The following is a 19296-nucleotide window of genomic DNA, read 5'->3' on the forward strand; positions in this document are numbered from 1 at the left end:
GACCATTCTGATTGGTCCTGGGGTCGCTCCGGGAGGCTTACGGATTGGTTCCCTCCCTTCTACCGCTGCCCCACGAGTCAACCGGACCCCCGCCCCCCCCGCCTTCCTCACCCCCGCCTTGAGGCCGGACAGCGAGATAGAGAACGATGGGTTTATTGGAGGTGGGGGCAGGCCCAGGAGTGGGACGACACAATAAATACTGGGCTCTGGGGGCAGTGCATAAATAAGGAGGGGTAGTGGGGTTTCCCCCCCCTCCCCCTCCCCGAGGAAGGGCAGGGAAGGGGGGTCCGTAACTTCCAAACCGCAGCGGGGAGGTCTGGTGTGAGGTCTGGGAGAGCGCGAGTGGGGACAGGGCGAGCGTGGAGGGAGGACGCCCGGGGCCGGGGAGGGGGTTGGGAGGATGCAGCAGGACCACTCAAAAGTCCCAGAACCGAGCCCGAGGAAAGCCCATTTCAGCCCGACCGACTCCGCCCTCCCCTGGGCCGCCAGCGGGGCGGCCAGGATCACGAGGTTCAAGCCTGAGGGCCCGGTCCCCGAACGGAGCCGGGGGTTTCGGGCAGGGATCCGGGGCCGCCCTACCCCTTCCCCAAGCCGACCAGGGGAGGGAGGACGAGCGAAGGGGGAGAGGGCAGAGGCAAGGCCCTAAGGGTCAGGGGGCGGGGGCGGGCCCGAGGCCTCCCCAGGCCCGGCGGGGGGAAGGCCGGGCGGGGTGTCAGGCCGCAGCGCAGCCGCGGGACCCCACCAGCCTGGCCCAGCCCAGGGCTGCGGCAGGAGCCAGGGCAGCGGCGAACAGGCTGACCGTCTCCTCAGGAAGGCCACTCCTAGGGACCTGCGGAGAAAGCGGGCTGCACGGTTGACCCCTGACCCCCCGCCCTATTTGCCTCGAGTTCATTTTTAGGTCGCCAAGTCGACGTCCCCCAGCCCTGCACTCCCCGAATGCCCCGACCCTCTCGGCTCCCTCGCCCCACGGGCCAGACCCCATCTTACCCCCGTAAGAGGGGCCTGAGACTTCCCCCTTCCTCCCTCTCCCCCCGGCCGCCCCCTCCCGGTTCCGGTCGCCCCCTCCCTCCGCCAGGGGTGGGGTGGGTGGGAGGAGTGAAGAATGTGGCAAGAGAAGAGAGAGACCAAAGCACGGGCGGGCGGGTGGGCGGGCAGCAGGCGAAGGGAGAGGCTGGGCCGGCGAGAGGCGTGGGCCGGGCGTGGGCAGCCAACATACCCCGGCAAAGGGCCGCAGGCGGTGGTGGAGGTGGCGGAGGTGGCCCAAGGGCCCCACCCGCGTGGACAGGCCCAGAGCAGGCGGGGAGCTATCTAGCTGGAGAGAGAACGGCAGGTGACCCGATCCAGCAGCTCTGCGCCCCCCGCCCGGCCCCGCATCCGCCCCCGGGGACCCCCGCCGCTCCTCCACTCAGAGGGGCCCGGGTTTCGCCCGTGACTGGAGGGGAGGCATCCACCGCCGTTGGGGAAAAGAAGAGTTCGGGAGCGGGAGGAGAGGAAGAGGCCGCGGGTCGAAGTTCTCGGGGCTGGAGGGGGAAGAGCTCAGCTGGGGAAAAGCTCAGGGCCCGGGGGGGACGAATGGTCGGGGCCGGAGACAGAAATGCTCAGAACTCGGAGGAAGAGCTCCGGGTATGGGGTTGAGTTCAGGGCCGGGGGGAACGAGAGAAGAGCTCGGGGCGGGGTTGGAAAGCCGAGGAGGTGGAGAGCCGCGGGATGGGGTTGGGGGGGAGCTGCGGGATGGAATTGGGGAGAGCTAGGGCGGTGAGGGAATGAAGAGCTCTGGGCGGGGAGGGGGCAGCTGGCGGTGGGGGGGGAGATGCGGGGAGGGAACCGGGGTCCGATGGCGGAGTTGGGGATGGGAAAAGAGGAGGAAGAGGGTCTTACATGGGCGGTCGGCTGCGGGGTGCTGGGGGTGGGGGGGCCTGAGGCAGCTGGAAGGAGAAGAGAGGAAGGTAGGAGCGACGAAGGACACAGAGGGACACCCGGGCGGGCGGAGAAGAACGCCGTGCCCCGGCCCGTGCTCTCCACATGCTGCAGCCAGCGCAGCCCCCTCCGCTCCCGTCCCCTCCCCTCCCGTCCCCTCCCCAGGCCCGGCCCCGCCGCCCCTTCCCGCCCCCCTCCCCCCCCCGCCCAGGCCGGGGGGCGCTTGCCTGGGCGCTCCTGGGCTCGCATCTCCTCCATGCGCTCCTGCAGCTGCCGCACCTGCGCCTCCAGCTCCCCGTTGCGGCTCTCCGCCTCGCGCAGCTGGCTGAGGGGGCGAGGGGCAGCGCTTAGTACAGTGCTCTGCACACCGTAAGCGCTCAGTAAATACGATCGACCGAATGAAGGCCGGGCCCCAGGCTACAGGCCGCCCGCCCCGGGGTCAAAGGCCCCGAGCCCAAAAGGTGGGTGGGAGCGAACCAGCTGGGGGGGGGGGGGGGGGGGGAAGTGGGGAAGGGTCAGGTCCTGGCCGGGGGCGGGGGTCCTCACCTGGCGAAGGTCTGGTTGGCCTCGCGGACGGCGTCCAGCTCGCGGTAGAGGTTCTGCCGACTGAGCATCTCCTCCTCCAGCTTGGCCTGCAGCTCCCGCAGCCCCCGCACCTCGGCCGACCCCTGCGGCTCCCCCTCAGCCTGCCTCCAAACACACGCAGACGCGGGCGGGTCGAGGGGGGGGGCTCGGAGCACCGAGCCTCTTCCCCATCCCCCTCCCAACTCCACCATCGCGGCCTATCCCGGAGACCCAGGGTGAGGAGAGAACCCCCCCCACCCGGCTCTGTCGCTTGTCTGCTGGGTGACCTTGGACAAGTCACCTTTTTTAAGAATGGCACTTGTGAAGCGCTATGGGCCAAGCACAGTTCTAAGCACTGGGGTAGATACAAGTTAATCAGGTTAAACACAGTCCTTGTCCCACAAGGTGCTTGCAGTCGGTAATCCCCGTTTTACAGATGAGGGAACTGAGGCTCGGAGAGGTTAAGCGACTCGTCCAAAGTCGCACATCAGACAAGTGGCAGAGCGGGATTAGAACCCACATCCTTCTGACTCTCAGGCCCGTGCTCCATCCACTAGGTGATACTGCTTTACCTATCTGTGCCTCACTAATCCCATCTGTAAAACGGAGATTAAGACCTTTGGAAGGTCCTCCTGGGCACGTTGGATTTCTCACTTCAGTGGCACGTTTCCAAAGGCCAATTCAGTGCTCCGTACCTAGTAGATGCCTAGTGCAGCATCCTAGGCACAGCAGGAAAATCCACTACGGTGCCCTGCTCAAGGCAAGTACCTGATGCAGCGTCCTGCGCATGAAAGGCAGCAAGTCCAAGACTCCTCGTTACGATACACGACATGCACAGAGTAGTGGCCCCGCTACAGAGCTCTACCCGCACCACCTACCCAGCTGCAGAGCTCTACTCACAGCAGTTACCCCAGTACAGAGCTCTACCTACGGCAGGCACCCCCGGTTCGGAGCTCTTCACTCAGCAGAAATCCCGCTATATTGCTCCGCACACAGCGAGTGACCAGAACAATCGGACAATGAACAGTGTTTACTGAGCATCAACTACACTGCTGTGTGTAGCGCTCCATCCTGGGATGATTGTCCTTAATGACTGATTGATTAAAAGTTTAGGAGGGTAGAATACAGTACAAACTACCCTTAAGGAGTTTATGGCCTCGCAGGGGAGACAGCAAAATAATAATAATAATAATAATAATTCACAGATATAAAAAAGATGAATATGTGATGGTAATAAGAGTCGTATTTTGTTAAGTACTTAGTTTGTGCAAAGCCCTGGGATAAATATAAGATAATCATGCCGGACACAGTCCCTGTCCCACGCGAGGTGTGGAGGGGAAATGAAGATCTAAGGGGCAGGGAGAAAAGTTATTGAATCCCTCATTTTACGGGTGATGAGATTGAGGCACAGAGAAGTCAAGCGACATTGATCAATGTCACACAGCAGACAAATGGTGGAGCCTGGATTAGGATCCAGGTCTTCCGACTCCCGGCCCTGTGCTCTTTCTCCTAGGCCACGCTGCTTCTCACGAATGTTGAATGGGTGAATAAAACAAACAAAAAAAAAGAATTAAAAATGAAAAATTTGGCTGTTTGTGCTGATGAGGAGAAAAAGGAGTCGGGAGCAGAGAGGAGGAAGAGGAAGGAAGGGAAGGGGGGGCGTCCCCCAAATGCGAGGTTCTAATTGACCCTTTCCTCTCCCAGGTGAATGTCCCCCAAATGGGCTGCAGCCTCTCCCCCACCTCTCCCAGGGGCTGCGGCTCCGGTTGCGATTCTGGTTGCGGTGGCGATTCTGGTTGTGGTGGCGATTCTGGCGGCGATTCCGGTTGCGGCGGGGATTCTGGTTGCTGCTCCGGCTGCGATTCCGGTTGCGGTTGCGATTCCGGTTGCGGTTGCGGCTGCGATTCCGGTTGCGATTGAGGCTGCGATTCTAGTTGCGGCTGCGATTCCGGTTGCGATTCCGATTGCGGCTGCGGCATCTGCTCTGGTTGCGGGCGCGGCTGCGGGTCCAGCTCCATAGGGACGGGGTTGGCCGGGCCCGGGGGCTGGCTCTCCCTGGGGGGGCCCGTCCCACATCCTGAACCCCGGATCCCGCCCGCGCCCCGCTTCCCCACCGCTGCTCCCGCTTCCCTCAACACGGGCAGCCCCGGGCTCCGGCAGGATCGGGAGTCGGAAACGGTTCGGGGGGGGGGGGCGGGCGGGGCGCGGGCCGCTCTTACTCGAAGGCCGCGTAGGAGTAGGAAAACCCCACGAATGGCAGATGGACCCCGAGGGGCGAATCCTCCATCATGTCCGACAGCGTCTCCTGGGGACAAGGCAGAGGCCTTGAAGGTCGGCCAAGAACAAACCTCCTAGCTCTGGGTGGGGGCCGCCCTTAGGTCCCCATAAAAAGGGGGGCCGGGGCCGGGGTGGGCCGGAGGCCCGAAGCCCGCGTTCTTGCCGGGGGAGGGGCGGGGAGGCCAGAGGGGTCCCGGCTCCGGAGGCCAGAGTCCAAGGTCAGCGCGGCCTAGGGCAGAGAGCACGGCCCTGGCGGTCGGGAGGACCTGGGTTCTAATCCCCGCTCGGCCACCGGTCTGCTCTGTGACCCTGGACAGATCACTTCGGTTCTCTCAGCTCCCTCGTCGGCAAAAGGGGGTTTAAGACTGGGAGCTCCACGTGGGACAGGGACGATGTCCAACCTGATTACTCTGTATCTACCCAGGCCTTGGTTCTGTGCCTGGCACATAGTAAGGGCTTAACCAGCACCTGTAGACTGTGAGCTCGGCTCTGGATGTGAGTGCGTCGGGGCCAGGAAATGTGTTTGATGTTCTGGTGTACTCTCCCGAGCGCTTAGTACAGTGCTTTGCACACAATAAGCCCTCAGTAATAATACTGACATTAGACTGTGACCTCTAGACTCTAGACTGTGAGATCGTTGTAGGCAGAGATCGTCTCTATTGCTCTATTGTACTTTCCCTAGCGCTTAGTAATAATAGTAACGATAATGGTATTTGTGAAGCGCTTACTGTGTGCCAAGCACTGTCCTAAGCACTGGGGTAGAGACAAGATAATGGGGTTGTCCAACCGCGTGGGGGTTCCCGGTCTTAATCCCCATTTTCCAGATGAGGGAACTGAGGCCCAGAGAATTTAAGAAGCAGTGTGGCTCAGTGGAAAGAGCCCGGGCTTGGGAGTCAGAGGTCATGGGTTCGAATCCCAGCTCAACCACTTGTCAGCTGTGTGACTTTGGGCAAGCCACTTCACTTCTCTGGGCCTCAGTTATCCCATCTGGAAAATGGGGATGAAGACTGTGAGCCCCACGTGGGATAACCTGATCACCTTCTATCCTCCCCCGCGCTTAGAACAGTGCTTTGCACAGAGTAAGCGCTTCACAAACGCCACCATTATTAAGCGGCTCGCCCCAAGTCACACAGCAGACGAACGGCGGAGCGCCGGGATTAGAACCCGCATCCTCCGCCTCCCGAGCCCGGGCTCCTTCCACGAAGCTACAGTGCTCTGCACACAGTAAGCGCTGAAGCAGTCCGATTGAATGAATGAATAGTAATCATGATTTAAAACCCCCCCCAAATAATTCTATTTATCGTGATTATGTTGTCTTGTTTTTGTCCGTCTGCCTCTCCCGATTAGACTGTGAGCCCGTCATTGGGCAGAGCTTGTCTCTATCTGTGGCCGAACTGTCCATTCTAAGTGCTTAGTACAGTGCTCTGCATCTAGTAAGTGCTCAATAAATACTCAATAAAGCAGAGAAGCAGCGTGGCTCAGAGGAAAGAGCCTGGGCTGGGGAGTCAGAGGTCATGGGTTCGAATGAAAAGCAGCATGGCTCGGTGGAAAGAGCCCGGGCTTGGGAGCCAGAGGTCATGGGTTTGAATCCCGGCCCTGTCAGCTGTGGGCCAGTCACTTAGCTTCTCTGTGCCTCAGTTACCTCATCTGGAAAATGGGGATGAAGACTGTGAGCCTCACGTGGGACAACCTGATGACCCTGTATCTCCCCCCGCGCTGAGAACAGCGCTCCGCACATAGGAAGCACTTAACTAATACCAACATTATCATAGAGAAGCAGCGTGGCTCAGTGGAAAGAGCACGGGTTTGGGAGTCAGAAGTCATGGGTTCAAATCCCGGCTCTGCCACTTGTCTGCAGTGTGACTGTGGGCAAGTCACTTAACTTCTCTGTGCCTCAGTGACCTCATCTGTAAAATGGGGATTAAGACTGTGAGCCGCTCGTGGGACAACCTGATGACCTTGCATCTACCCCAGCGCTGAGAACAGTGCCCCGCACATAGTGAGCGCTTAACAAACACCAACATTATCGTTACTCTTATCCCGGCTCCGCCACTTGTCGGCTGTGTGACCGTGGGCAAGTCACTTCACCTCTCTGGGCCTCCTCTGGAAAATGGGGATGAAGACCGGGAGCCTCACGAGGGACCACCCCGCGCTGAGAACAGTGCTCTGCACCCAGTAAGGCTGAACGAGGACCACCATTATCACCCGTGGTGAACGAATGGAGCGGGAGCGGAGGGGCGCCGCCGGGAAGAGGATGCAAAGAAAAGAGCGACGTACCCCGCCCCCGCTCACCATGTCAGTGAGCGCGTCGTCGACGAGGTCGAAGTTGGAGGTGTCGGTGGGGTGGGCGCAGTCGGGCACGAAGGGCGGGGCGCTGGCGCGGAGGCCCTCCCAGTCCAGGCCCGCGAAGAACGGGTGGGCGCGGAAATCCAGCGCTCCTCGCCGGCCCAGCCGCGCCTCGCGCGGGCACAGCAGCCGCTCGATGAGATCCCGCGCCTCCGCCGGCACCCCGGGCTCCGGGCGCGGCAGCGACAGGTGCTCCTGACGGAGGGAAAGGCCGGGGAGGGGTCCCACCTCCTCCCCTGCTCCGACCCCCACCCCTCCCCGGGCCCGGCCTCTGCCTCCCCTTCCCGCCCTGGTCGCCTCGCTCCCTCCTTCGGTCCTATTTATAATAATAATAATAATGTTGGTATTCGTTAAGCGCTTACTATGTGCAGAGCACTGTTCCAAGCGCTGGGGGGAGACACGGGGGAATCAGGTTGTCCCCCGTGGGGCTCACAGTCTTCATCCCCATTTTCCAGATGAGGGAACTGAGGCACAGAGAAGTGAAGGGACTGGCCCACAGTCACACAGCTGACAAGTGGCAGAGCGGGGGGTATTTGTTAAGCGCTTACTATGTGCGGAGCACTGTTCCAAGCGCTGGGGGGAGACACGGGGGAATCAGGTTGTCCCCCGTGGGGCTCACAGTCTTCATCCCCATTTTCCAGATGAGGGAACTGAGGCACAGAGAAGTGAAGGGACTGGCCCACAGTCACACAGCTGACAAGTGGCAGAGCGGGGGGTATTTGTTAAGCGCTTACTATGTGCGGAGCACTGTTCCAAGCGCTGGGGGGAGACACGGGGGAATCAGGTTGTCCCCCGTGGGGCTCACAGTCTTCATCCCCATTTTCCAGATGAGGGAACTGAGGCACAGAGAAGTGAAGAGACTCGCCCACAGTCACACAGCTGACAAGTGGCAGAGCCGGGATTCGAACCCATGACCCCGGCCTGACTCCCAAGCCCGTGCACTCTCTCCGCTGAGCCCCGCTGCTTCTCAAGTCCAATTCAGCAACAAATAGAGACGATCCCTACCCAATAACGGGCCCTTGGGTAGAGCCGAATAGGTCTAGAATTCTACGTTTTTATATTGATGCCTCTTCACTTCTTCTGACGTCTGCCTCTCCCGCCCCCCTCCCAAGACCGTAAGCCGGTTGTGGGCGGAAATTGAGTCTGTTTATTGTTGTATGATACTCTCCCAAGCGCTTAGTACAGTGCTCTGCGCCCGGGAAGCGCTCCATAAATATGACTGAATGAATGCAAGGCGGAAAGGGACGAGGTCTCCCCGGGAAGGGGCGGGGGAAACCCACCTGGAAGTGTACGATTTTGCCGTAGGTTTCGGCCGTGGACTCGGCGTAGAAGGGAGTCTGCCCGAAGAACATCTCGTAGGCGAAGACTCCCAGCGACCACCAGTCGCACTCGCGGCCGTAGGCGGCGGCCCCGCCCCCCACGGCCTGCAGGATCTCGGGGGACAGGTAATCCGGGGTGCCCACGGCGATCGCGGAGCTCACCTAGGGGAGGGGGCTCAGGCTCCGCCCCGCGACCTCCCAGGATCCGCCCCTCTCCCGGAGGAGGACCCCCGCCCCGGCCCCTGGAGCGCCCCCCCTTCCCCCTTCCCCCTTCCCCCTTCCCCCTTCCCCCGCCCACCCCGCACAGACCCCCCCGCCCCTCACCGTCCCGTCCTCCCGCAGCTTGAGGCAAGAGCCGAAGTCGGCCAGGCGGATGTGCCCGCAGCGGTCCAGCAGGATGTTGTCGGGCTTGATGTCTCTGCGGGGCGAGAAGGCACTGAGACCCCCGAGCGGTCCCCCCTTCCTTCCCCGCGGCCCCCTGCCCTCTCTTCTCCCCTCCCCTGGAGCCCCGGCCTCCCCGCCGGTGCGAGCCTCCCCGTTCCAGGCCCCGCCCCGGGCCCCGGACCGGTGCACGTAGCCCAGTCGGTGGACCGAGTCGATGGCCAGGACCATCTCCGCTAAGTAGAAACGCGCCATCTCCGCGGGGATCCGCTCCCCGAACTTGCTAAGCAGAGTCAGCAGGTCGCCGCCCACGTAGTACTCCATGACCAGGTACTGCGGGAGGGAGCGGGAGGCCGGGCTCAGAGACCTCGGAGACCCATCCCTTTCCTCTCCCCCAGAGATGGAGACAAAGAGACCGGTCCCCCGGACGGGGACACAGAGCCTCCCTCCTGATCCCTCACGCCCCTCCCCGTCGCGCACACACACCAGGTAGTTTTCGTCCTGAAAGGCGAAGTGCAGTTGTGTGATCCAGCGCGGGTCCCCGTTCACCAGCACATCTCGCTCCTCCCGGAAGCACGACACCTGAAGGGGAGCCGCCGGGGACGGGTCGAGCCCCCAGGTAGGCACCCGGGACCCTGCGGAGCCTCCGAGATTCGGTCGGTGGCCGCCCGCCCGGCTCCGGGGGTCCCCCAGCGCTGAGCCTCACCTCCCCGCGCTTCAGCATGTCCCACTTGTTCATGATCTTCATGGCGTAAACCTGCCCAGTCCGCTTCATCTTCACCACGGCCACCTGCCAGGATGCCCCAAAGCTTGCCAGTGTGGATGAGGCCGGTCCCCTCGCCTCACCGGAGGAAGACTTCACCCTTCTCAGGCCCCGCCCCTCACCTCACCTGGGCCCCGGCCCTTCTCTCGAGCCCCCCCCCCCCCACCTGGCCGAAGGCCCCGCCCCTCACCTCACTGAAGGCCCCTCGGCCGATGACCTTGAGGATTTCAAAATCTTCCCTCCTTAGCTGGAGCTCCTTCAGCCTGGCAGCGATGGGCTCCGCTGCGGGGGCGGGTTGGCGTTTCACGGCGAGGTCCCGGGGGGCCTCCTGCCCCTCGAAAATGGTCCGCCCCGCGGCTCCGCCTTGGCAGTGGGAAACCCCTGCCCAGGTGGGTGGGGCTGGGGTGGAGCGAGGGCAGAAGCACCCGGGGTGTTGGGGGGTGATAGAGAGAGTGTGTGTGTGTGAGTGTGTGTTTGTGCATGCTTGCAGCGGTGGGCCTGACTGTGTGTGAACATCAGTTGGGGGTGCCCACCCCTGGGGTGTCTGTAGGGCTCGTAGGTTTGTGTGGTGTTTGTCTAAGCTGGGCTATAGAGGTGGTCTCTGGGGGGAGGGGCGTGTGTGTGAAAGCTCTTTTTTATGCTATTTGTTATTATTCATAATAAAGATGGTATTTCTTAAGCGCTTACTATGTGACAAGCACTGTTCTAAGCACTGGAACCGCTTTCGACGTGCCAGGCACTGTACTAAATGCTTGGGTAGATACAAGCTAATCAAGTTGGACAAAGTCCCAGTCTCAGATGGGGCTTCACTGTCTCAATCCCCATTTTCCCGATGAGGAAACCGAAGCCTAGAGAAGTGAAGTGACTCGCCCAAAGTTACAGCAGACGAGTGGCAGAGTCGAAATTAGAACCCGGGTCCTGGAAAGCCCTGGTGGCAGCCCGCCCCTCTCCAGCCCCTCCCTCCAGGCCCCCGGTTCCCGGTCCCCGGTCTCTGGCCCACGCTGCCGACCTGGGCCCCAGACACCTGTGAGCTCTGCCGAGGGCCAGGAGATGCCCCGCTCCCGTCACTTCTCTGCTTCCAACCCCCACCCCCCCATCCCTGCTGGCAGTTCGTGACAGTAATAATAATAATTACGGTATTTGCTAAGCTCTTACTATGTGCCAGGCAGTGTACTAAGCTCTGGGGTAGGTAATCAGATAAGCGGATGGCACACAGTCCCTGTCCCACATAGGTCTCTCGGTCTCAATCGGATGGAGGAAGTGAGGCCCGGAGGAGTGAAATGGCTTGCCCAAGGCCACCCAGCAGACAAGTGGCCGAGTCGGGATTAGAACCCAGGTCCTTCCGACTCCCAGGCCCGGCCTCTATCCACTAAGCCGCATTGCTTTCCTGGTCACCGGCCAGACCGACCGCAGACCCCCCAGAGTGATGGTGTGTGTTTGTGTGTCCGTGTGCGTGTGTGTATCGCGGAGGGTCGGGGGTCGGACCACCGCCGACCTTGGGTCGGGGCTGAGCAGAGCCGGGGCGGGGTCGCGGCAGAGGGGCCGGAGCCCGGGCCCGCGGAAGAGGAGCGGGGGGCCGAGCCGGCCGAGCGGGCCCGAGCCGACCCGACCCGAGGCGCCGGGAACCAAGCGGCCTTTTAAGGCAGCAGAAGGCCCCGCTGCCCCCCTTCCCCTCCCTCCCTCCCTCCCTCCCTCCCTCCCTCTTTTCCTCCCTTCCTCCCCCTGCCCCTCCCGCCGCGGCTGCCGCCCGGAGCCCCTCCCGCCGCCCACGAAGCCAAGGCCGGCCCGGCCCGAGCAGGAGACCCCGCCGGGGCCCCGCACAGTCGGGATCTCCCCGCTCCGCCGCCCTCTCCCGCCCCAGGCCCAGCCCGGACCCCCCACCCTGGGCTCGCAACCCCGGCCTCCCTCCCTCCTTCCCTCCATCCATCCGTCCCTCCCTCCCTCCCTCCCGCCCGGCCTCCATCCCTCCCCCTCCCCCCCAGCGGCAGCCGTGGGGGGTGGGGGCGGGGAGGGGGCTGGAGCGGGCGCCGGGAGCAGGTGCGGGGGCCACTGGTGCCGAGAATGGAAATGGGGGGAGGGGAGGGGAAGGGAGGGGGTCCCAGGGCGGCAGAGAATGCTCAGGGAAGAGAAGAGCCAGGCCCGGGCCGCAGGGGCAGCCCCCGTTAGTGTCCCTAAGGAAACTGGCCCGTGGCTCAGCCTCGGGGCCCTGACGCCCGAGCTGGACCCCCGCCCCACCCCACTGACAACCGGAGTCCCAGAAACGGCACTCCCGGCGAGGCAGAGGCCTGTCCGTCCCACGTCCCCCCGCAACACGCACACACAAACGTACACCCACCCCCACCCCACTCCCTCCACCTCCAAATGTCCCGCTCCGGGTCTAGTTTCCCGTGCCCGACAGAGACCGGGCCCAGCTTTTCCGGATTCACTCCTACCCCTCTCCCGCCCGCCGGGCTTGGGTCTGGCCGTCCGGGGAGGGTCGGTGTGTCCGTCCCGTTTTCCCGGTCTCTGAGCCCCCGAGGCCGGACAGTTTATGGGAGAGGAGGGAGAGAGGGAGGGAGGGAGGGAGGCGGCCGCTGTCCGAGCCCTGGGGGTCGGCAGGAGGCGGGAGGGTACGAAGGGTACGGGAGGGTATTTCCAGGGTCGGGGGGCCGGGAAGTCCCAGGCTCCGGTAGGGGGGGGGGGGGGAGCGGCCGGAGCGAGGCGAGACCCTCCCCCAAAGTGCGCAGGAGAGTCCGAGCTGCGTCTCGGCTTCGGGCCCGGCCGGGGCGGCTGAGCGGACCCAGGTACCGGACACTCGGTCCCCGCCCGCCCTTCCGCCCTGCCCAGCCTGGCGGGCTCCCGGCAGCTCGCTCCCCGCCCGGGACCCCCCGCCCGGGACCCCCCGCCCCGCCGCTCAGAGGCCAAAGGAAGCCCCTCTCCGGGACCGACCCCGCTGACCCACCGGCCGCCGGGGCCTCTCTCCATGGGGGCGGGAGGAGGTGCGGTGAGAAAGGGTCTGACCGCCTCTGTGTGTGTGCTTGTGTGTCGTGGGGGGGGGGTGTGTGTCACTGTGGGGCCCCCTCCCCAGTCCCGACCTCCGGGGCCTCTCGCGATGGGGGCGAGAGGGAGGAGGTGGGGTGGGGAAGGACCTGTCAGCCTACTCCCGGGGGTGAGGGGCGGTATGTGTGTGTCGGTCTGTCCCCCGGGTGTTGGTGGTCTCTGTGGGCCCCCTCCCCAGCCCAGACGCCCCCCCCCCCACTGCCCCGGGCCCCGGTACTCACCCCACTGCAGGAACTCCAGCACGTACTTGTCGTGGGCCAAGGCCGAGGTGCGCAGCTCGTGGTAGACGCACAGCAGCAGATCGAGCAGCGGCTCCAGCCCCACGAAGCTGCGGTCGAGGACCAGCGCCTGCAGCCGCTTCAGCCGCACCTCGGCCGACATGGCCGGGCCGGGGGCGCCGTTCAGGGCCGGGCCCGGGCCATGCCCCGCTCCGGGGCCTCACAGAGCGGGCCGCCCCCTCCTCATCCTCAGGGGCCTACGCGCCCTCGGCTGGCCCCTGCCCCACGCCCCGCGGCCCGTCGCCCCTGTGGGTCGGTCGGCCGGCCGGCTGCCCGCCTCCCCGGACTCGGCCTCTCCCGCCCTCCGCCCCGCCCCCTCCTTTAACCCCTTGGCGACGGGCCGGAGCGGTGACCCTACCCCCCGCGGTAGGGGCAGGGGGCCGGGCCCCGGGCCAGCGGCGGGAGGGCGGCCGGGCGGACGGGCGGGCCGCTGGCTGGAAAGGCCCGGGGTCCCGGCGGTGGCTTCAACCCCTTGAGGGCAAGGGGCCGGAGGGGGGATCGGGGGGTGGGGGGGGGGGGGGCCGGAGGGGCGGGCGGCAGCTGTCGCCCGTGACTCAGCGGTGAAATTCCAGTTAAATTTAGCCCGAGCTTCCCCCCCCCCTCCGCCCGCCCCTCGCGGCCCCCGGCCGTGTTTATACAGCTCAGCGCTGTGTCGAGGCCCGCTCCTCTTCTCCCAGCCCGGTGGGGGTAGAACCAAGGAGGCCCACGGACAGAACCCTGCCCCCGCTCCGCTTCCCCCACATCCAAAATAGCCTCTTGGAGCAGGGCCGGAGGGCGGGGTCGGTGTGTGTCTGTCCGTGTGCGCCTGGGGCTCAGGCTGGCACATTCCGCCCCACACGGGGTGGGTTAGGGGTGGAGGTGAAGGGGGCCGGTCGGGAGGCCCAGGGCCATTCCGGGCTCCACTTACTGCCCCGCTGCCCCCGGCGCCCCCCGCCGGAGGAACAGGTTACCGGGACTCTCCTTGCTCCCCTCCCCCCCCCCCCCCCCGCCACCCCCAACTCCCGGGGCCTGCTGGAATGGCGATGGAGCAGGCCAGGCAGCAGGCGGAGGCTGTGAAAACAGGACTTTAGTATAAATAAGGGGAACTCACAGCGGTTCCATATTTAACACTTCGGAAACCGGACACAATAGTGGGGCGGGGGTGGGGACCAAGCGCACGGGGGGGGGGGGGGGGGCGGGGGGGACAGGCTGAGAGGGAGCCGGGGCCGCCGCGCGGGCCGGGCCAAGCTTCCTCCGTCCGTCAGTGTGGTTCGCGTCGGGGGGCGGCCGGCGCTTCACACCACCGTGCCGCTGGGGGAGCCGGCCGGCTGCGAGGAGAGGCCCTGCGGGGGGAGGCGGGGGTTAGAGCCGCGGGGGGGACGGGACCGAGCCCCGCCGCCTCCCCCCCCCACCCCACCCCCCGCCACCCCGGCCCGGACTCACGGCCTTGCCGGGCCTCGCCCAGGTGCAGATGAGGCCGCCCTGGCAGGCGGTGATGATGCAGTCCTCCAGGAAGAGCAGCACGGTCAGCCGCTCCTGGGCGATCTTCTTGCAGACGAGGGGCTCCAGCAGGGGCACCTCGTGAATGCGGGGGCACAGGGCGGTGCCCAGCACCTTGGCGGGGTCCAGCCGGCTGCGGGGTGCGGGGCCGTTGGCCTTGTCGGCGCCGCCGCGGCTGATGTTGCCCAGGCTGTGGTAGCGCTTGTGCTCCCTGTCGGCGGCCCCCGCCCCCTTGTCCCCGCGCTCCTGCGGGGTCAGCGTGGCGAAGCGGCCGATGCTGAGCGCGGCCGTCCCCGCCCCGGCCTCGGCGCCCGGCCCCTTGCCGGCCCCACCCACGGCCGGGTGCGGGAGGCTGTTGGAGCGGGACAGCGAGCGGGGCAGGGGCAGGGGCCGGGGCAGGGGCCCGGTCAGGGCGCGGGGGCGGGCCAGCGGCGGGTGAGGGAACAGCACGTCCTCGGTCAGGTCCCACAGGCAGAACTGGGTATCCTGGCCGGCCGAGCCGAAACGGTAGGTGACCGCGGGGCCGCGGCGGCCGCCGGGCTCGGGCGGGCGGGCCGAGGCGCTCCGGTCCTCCCGCTCCTCCCCCGGCTCGTCCTCGCTGCCGTCCCGCTCCTCGTCCTCCTCTTCCTGCCGCTCCCGCTCCTCCTCTTCCTCCGCCGCCCCCTCGCCCCGCGAGGTGTACGGGTCGAAGGCCACGGCGTTGACCCACGACTTGTGGCCGTGGCCACGGGCCACCACCCGGCCCTCGGCGAAGGACCAGACGGTGACCAGGTCGTCCTCGCCGCCCGTCACCACGTAGCGCCCGTCGGGGCTCCAGCACACGCACAGCAGCCCCCCGAAGTAGCTCTTCATCAGGCCCTGCAGCAGCATGGAGTCGAAGTGGAAGACGCGCAGGCAGCCGTCCTGGCTGACGCAGGCCAGGTGGCCCCCGTCCGGCGAGAAGGCAAACTCGTTCAGGGGGCCCTCGCCCACCGCCCACTTGACCAGCGGGTTCCGCGGGCCCTTGCCCTTGGCCGTGTAGACAGCGAAGCCCTCGCCCTGCTTCAGGAGGCTGTACTGGGGGGGGGCGGGGCCGCAGGCCCGGCCGACGTCGTACAGGTACAGGTGGCCGCTGGCGTGCGAGGCCAGGAACAGGCTCTCCTGCGCCGGCAGCCACTTGAGGTACGTCACCTTGGTCTTGTCGATCAGCCGCTGCCGAGGGAGAGGGACGGACCGGCGTGGGGCCCCTTCGAACCCTCCCTGCAGGCCCATCTCCTCCCAGAGGCCTTCCCTGACTGAAGCCCTCTCCCCTTCCTCGTCTCCCACCCCCTTCTGCTGACTCGCCCTCCCTGACTGGCTCCCTTTATTCATCGCCCCCCCCCCGCCTTCCCAGCCCCACAGCACTCGTGTCCGTATCTGTAATCGATGTCTTTATATTAATATCTCTCCGCACTTCTAGACTGTAAGCTCCTCGTGGGTAATAATAATAGTAATAATAGCATTTGTTAAGCGCTTACTATGTACACTGTTCTAAGCGCTGGGGGGGGACACAAGGTGATCAGGTTGTCCCACGTGGGGCTCACAGTCTTAATCCCCATTTTACAGATGAGGTAACCGAGGCACAGAGAAGTTAAGTGACTCGCCCAAAGTCACCCACCTGACATGCGGTGGAGCCGGGATGAGAACCCATGACCTCTGACTCCCAAGTCCGGGCTCTTTCCACTGAGCCACGCTGCTTCTCGTAAAAAATGTTTGCATTTGAGTTTATCGTTACAGTATACTCTCCCAAGCGCTCTGTACAGCAGCTTACTAGCGCTTAGGAGAAGCAGCGTGGCTCAGTGGAAAGAGGCCCCGGGCTTGGGAGTCAGAGGTCATGGGTTCGAATCCCGGCTCTGCCACTTGTCAGCTGTGTGATTGTGGGCAAGTCACTTCACTTCTCTGGGCCTCAGTTCCCTCCTCTGTAAAATGGGGATTAACTGTGAGCCTCACGTGGGACAACCTGAGCACCCTGTATCTACCCCAGCGCTTAGAACGGTGCTCGGCACGTAGTAAGCGCTTAACAGATACCAACATCATCATTATTATTATTATTATTACAGCGCTCTGCACACAGTTAGCGCTCAATAAATATGAATGAATGGGGGGGCCGGGCTGGACCTGGACTCCATTTGATGGGGGGCGCTGGGCACCGCCACAAAGCCTCACGGCGGGGATGGGGAACTTGAAACCACTGTGGGGCGGGACGGGGGAAGCACCCTGGGGAAAGGGCACGGTGGGGAGGGGTTCACTCAGCTTTCCCTCTCCCCCCTTCAGATGACGGCAAGAATCAGGCTACGGGTTGCGGGGGCTCCTCCCGCCCGTTTCACCTCCTCTCCCAAAAGTGGGGGTCCCCCAGCCTCTCGAGCGCGGAGGATCTGAGCGAGGCCTGGTCCCGAACGGGAGGCAGGGGATCGGCGGTGGGGGAGGCGGGGCGTGGGCCGGGGTCTCACCTCCTCGTTGAACAGCTTGCTGGTCTCCTTCTTGATGAGGTCCAGGTACTGCACCTGGCCGGCCGAGAAGCCCACCAGCAGGGAGATGGTCTCGGTGGCCGCCGTGAACTGGTTGAAGTCATGACAGGTGGGCTGCGTCCCCTTGTAGATGCGCTTGTCGATGGGCTTGTTCAGGTCGATGGGCTGGCGGGGAGGGAGAGGGGTGTGGGCGTGAGGGCTGGCGCGGGGGGGGGGGGGGGGGCCGGGACCCGGGCGGCGGCCCCTTCCTCTCCCCGGGCTTCCTCTGCGGGCCCGCCCCCGGCCCCCCGGCCCCCCGCGGCCGTACCCTCTGCCCCCCGCGGCGGCAGCAGCCCGGGTAGAAGTAGAGCTCGCGGCCCAGGTTGAAGCAGACGCGGTCGCCGGGTTCGGCGAGCGGCAGGGGCTGTTCCCCCGGGGGCGCGGGGTCGGGCTCGCCCAGCCGCACGAGGGACAGGCGGACGGCGGGCAGGGCGGGGCCGGGGCCCGGGCCGGGGCCGGGGCCGGCGGGCGGGGTGGGCGAGGAGGAGGAGGAGGCGGCGGCGGCGGCGGGGCCGGGGGTCGGGGCGGGGCCGGGGGCGGGGCCGGGGGCGGGGGCGGGGGCCGGGGCGGTCCGGCGGGAGCCCTCCCCCGGCAGCAGCTTGTAGAAGCCCTCGCGGGTGCGGAACTGGGACTTGATCTCGGGGCACTCCCCCAGGGCCGCCCCGGGGCCCGCGCCGCCCTCCGCGCCCGCCGCCATCTTGCCCGCCCGCCGCCGCCGCCGCCCGCTGGCGCCCCCCCGGCCCAGCTCCGCCGCCCCTCCGGCCGGAAGCGGCCCCCCCCGGCCCGCCCCGCTCCGCTCCGCCCCGGAAGGGCCCGCTCGCCCGGCGCCGGGATGGGGGCCGCCCCTAGCGACGACGCCGGAGTGACGTTTCCCTAGCAACCGCGCACGGAGCCCTGGTCCTTGGCAACGGCGGCCCGGCCCGGCCCGGCCCGGCCCGGCCCCCTCATCCACAGTTCCTCGCGATCCTCCCGCGCCCCACCCCCTCATCCTTAATATTAATAATAATAATGACGATGATGATGGCATTTCTTAAGCGCTTACCCTGTGCCAAACACCGTCGTAAACGCTGGGAGGGATACAAGGTCATCAGGTTTGTCCCTCGTGGGGCTCCCAGTCTTCATCCCCATTTTAGAGATGAGGGAACTGGGGCCCAGAGAGGTTAAGTAATAATGATGGCATGTGTTAAGCGCTGACGCTGTTTATTGCCATTGTTCTTGTCTGTCCGTCTCCCCCGATTAGACTGTAAGCCCGTCAAACGGCAGGGACCGTCTCTATCTGTTGCCGACTTGTTCATCCCAAGCGCTTAGTACAGTGCTCTGCGCAAAGTAAGCGCTCAATAAATACTATTGAATGAAGAATGAATGAATACTGTGTGCAAAGCGCTGTTCTAAGCGCTGGCATTGTTCTAAGCGCGGTGACTTGCCCAAAGTCACCCAGCTGACAAGTGGCAGAGTGGGGATTAGAACCCATGACCTCTGACTCCCAAGCCCGGGCTCTTTCCACTGAGCCACTAACTATATCCTTGATTTTTTTAGTTCCCCTCCCCTCGCCCCCCGCGATCCTTCTGCCCTCCCCTGGCCTCCCGTTCTGTCCAGATCTGTCCGATCCAGCCCGTCGCCTCGGGGGCTGCTGCTCTAGACTGGAAGCTCGTTTTGAGCAGGGAACGTGTCTTCCAACTCTGATATATCGTTTAAATTGTCCTCTCCCAAGCGCTCAATACGGTGCTGTGCACATGGTATACGCTCAAAAAATAGGATTGATTGATAGATTGTTCAGGTGTCGGGGTAAAAGCCCTTTCCTGCAAGGGACAGGGAATGTATCTGTTTTGTTGCTTTATTGTAATCCTTCATTCAATCGTATTTACTGGGCGCTTACTGTGCTCAAAGAAAGCATCGTACTGAGCGCTTGGAAAGAACAAGTCAGCAACAAAGAGAGACAATCCCTGCCCACAACGGGCTCCCAGTCTAGAAGGGGGGAGACAGACATCAAAACAACCAAACAGGTATCAATAGCATCAATATAAATAAATGGAATTATAGATATATACGCATCAAAACAAGTAAACAGACATTAATATAAATAATAGAATATTGTCCAACCACTCAGTACAGTGCTCCGCACACAGTAAACGCTCAATAAATACAATTGATGGATTGCTCAAGGGTCGGGGAATAAGCCCTTTCCCAAACGGGGCAGAAAATGTGTCCGATTTGTTGCTATTACTGTACTCTCCCAGACGCTCAGTACGGGGCTCTGTACGCAGTAAGCGCTCAGTAAATACGATTGATTGATTGATTGATTGATTGATTGATTGCTCAGGCGTCGCGGTACAAGCCCTTTCCCGGGTGGGGCAGGAAATGTGTCTAATTGCTATATTATACAATATACAGTGCTCGGCACACAGTAA

At 64.2% G+C, this 19296-nt stretch overlaps 2 protein-coding genes across 6 annotated transcripts; both read right to left on the bottom strand.

Annotated features, from left to right (window-relative positions):
* Positions 1–561: 561 nt before the first annotated feature.
* Positions 562–13205, bottom strand: LOC100084843 (myotonin-protein kinase-like). 4 transcript variants are annotated; one of them, XM_039912236.1, is made up of 15 exons: positions 12828–13205; positions 9758–9849; positions 9511–9594; positions 9291–9386; positions 8989–9137; positions 8748–8841; positions 8385–8585; positions 7051–7299; positions 4701–4786; positions 4224–4536; positions 2464–2603; positions 2145–2242; positions 1879–1925; positions 1217–1312; positions 562–829 (listed from the first exon to the last, which is right to left on the bottom strand). In XM_039912236.1, exons 1-15 carry the CDS (start codon positions 12985–12987, stop codon positions 713–715), a joined length of 2022 nt encoding a protein of 673 aa, XP_039768170.1. In that variant the 5' UTR covers positions 12988–13205; the 3' UTR covers positions 562–712. The 4 variants fall into 4 exon arrangements, with proteins under 4 accessions (XP_039768170.1, XP_028921065.1, XP_028921066.1 ...); XM_029065232.2 differs by having other exon boundaries at positions 7036–7299; positions 12828–13204; XM_029065233.2 differs by lacking the exon at positions 1217–1312 and having other exon boundaries at positions 7036–7299; positions 12828–13196.
* An 832-nt stretch (positions 13206–14037) lies between these two features.
* DMWD (DM1 locus, WD repeat containing) lies at positions 14038–17589 on the bottom strand. 2 transcript variants are annotated; one of them, XM_029065239.2, is made up of 4 exons: positions 17157–17589; positions 16832–17014; positions 14307–15554; positions 14038–14206 (listed from the first exon to the last, which is right to left on the bottom strand). In XM_029065239.2, the coding sequence occupies exons 1-4, from the start codon at positions 17583–17585 to the stop codon at positions 14159–14161; spliced, it is 1908 nt and encodes a 635-aa protein (XP_028921072.1). In that variant the 5' UTR covers positions 17586–17589; the 3' UTR covers positions 14038–14158. The 2 variants fall into 2 exon arrangements, with proteins under 2 accessions (XP_028921072.1, XP_028921073.1); XM_029065240.1 differs by lacking the exon at positions 17157–17589 and having other exon boundaries at positions 14307–15221; positions 16832–16914.
* Between the last annotated feature and the right edge of the window lie 1707 nt (positions 17590–19296).

Source organism: Ornithorhynchus anatinus, chromosome 5 (assembly GCF_004115215.2).
Source record: "Ornithorhynchus anatinus isolate Pmale09 chromosome 5, mOrnAna1.pri.v4, whole genome shotgun sequence".
NCBI classification, from domain to species: domain Eukaryota; kingdom Metazoa; phylum Chordata; class Mammalia; order Monotremata; family Ornithorhynchidae; genus Ornithorhynchus; species Ornithorhynchus anatinus.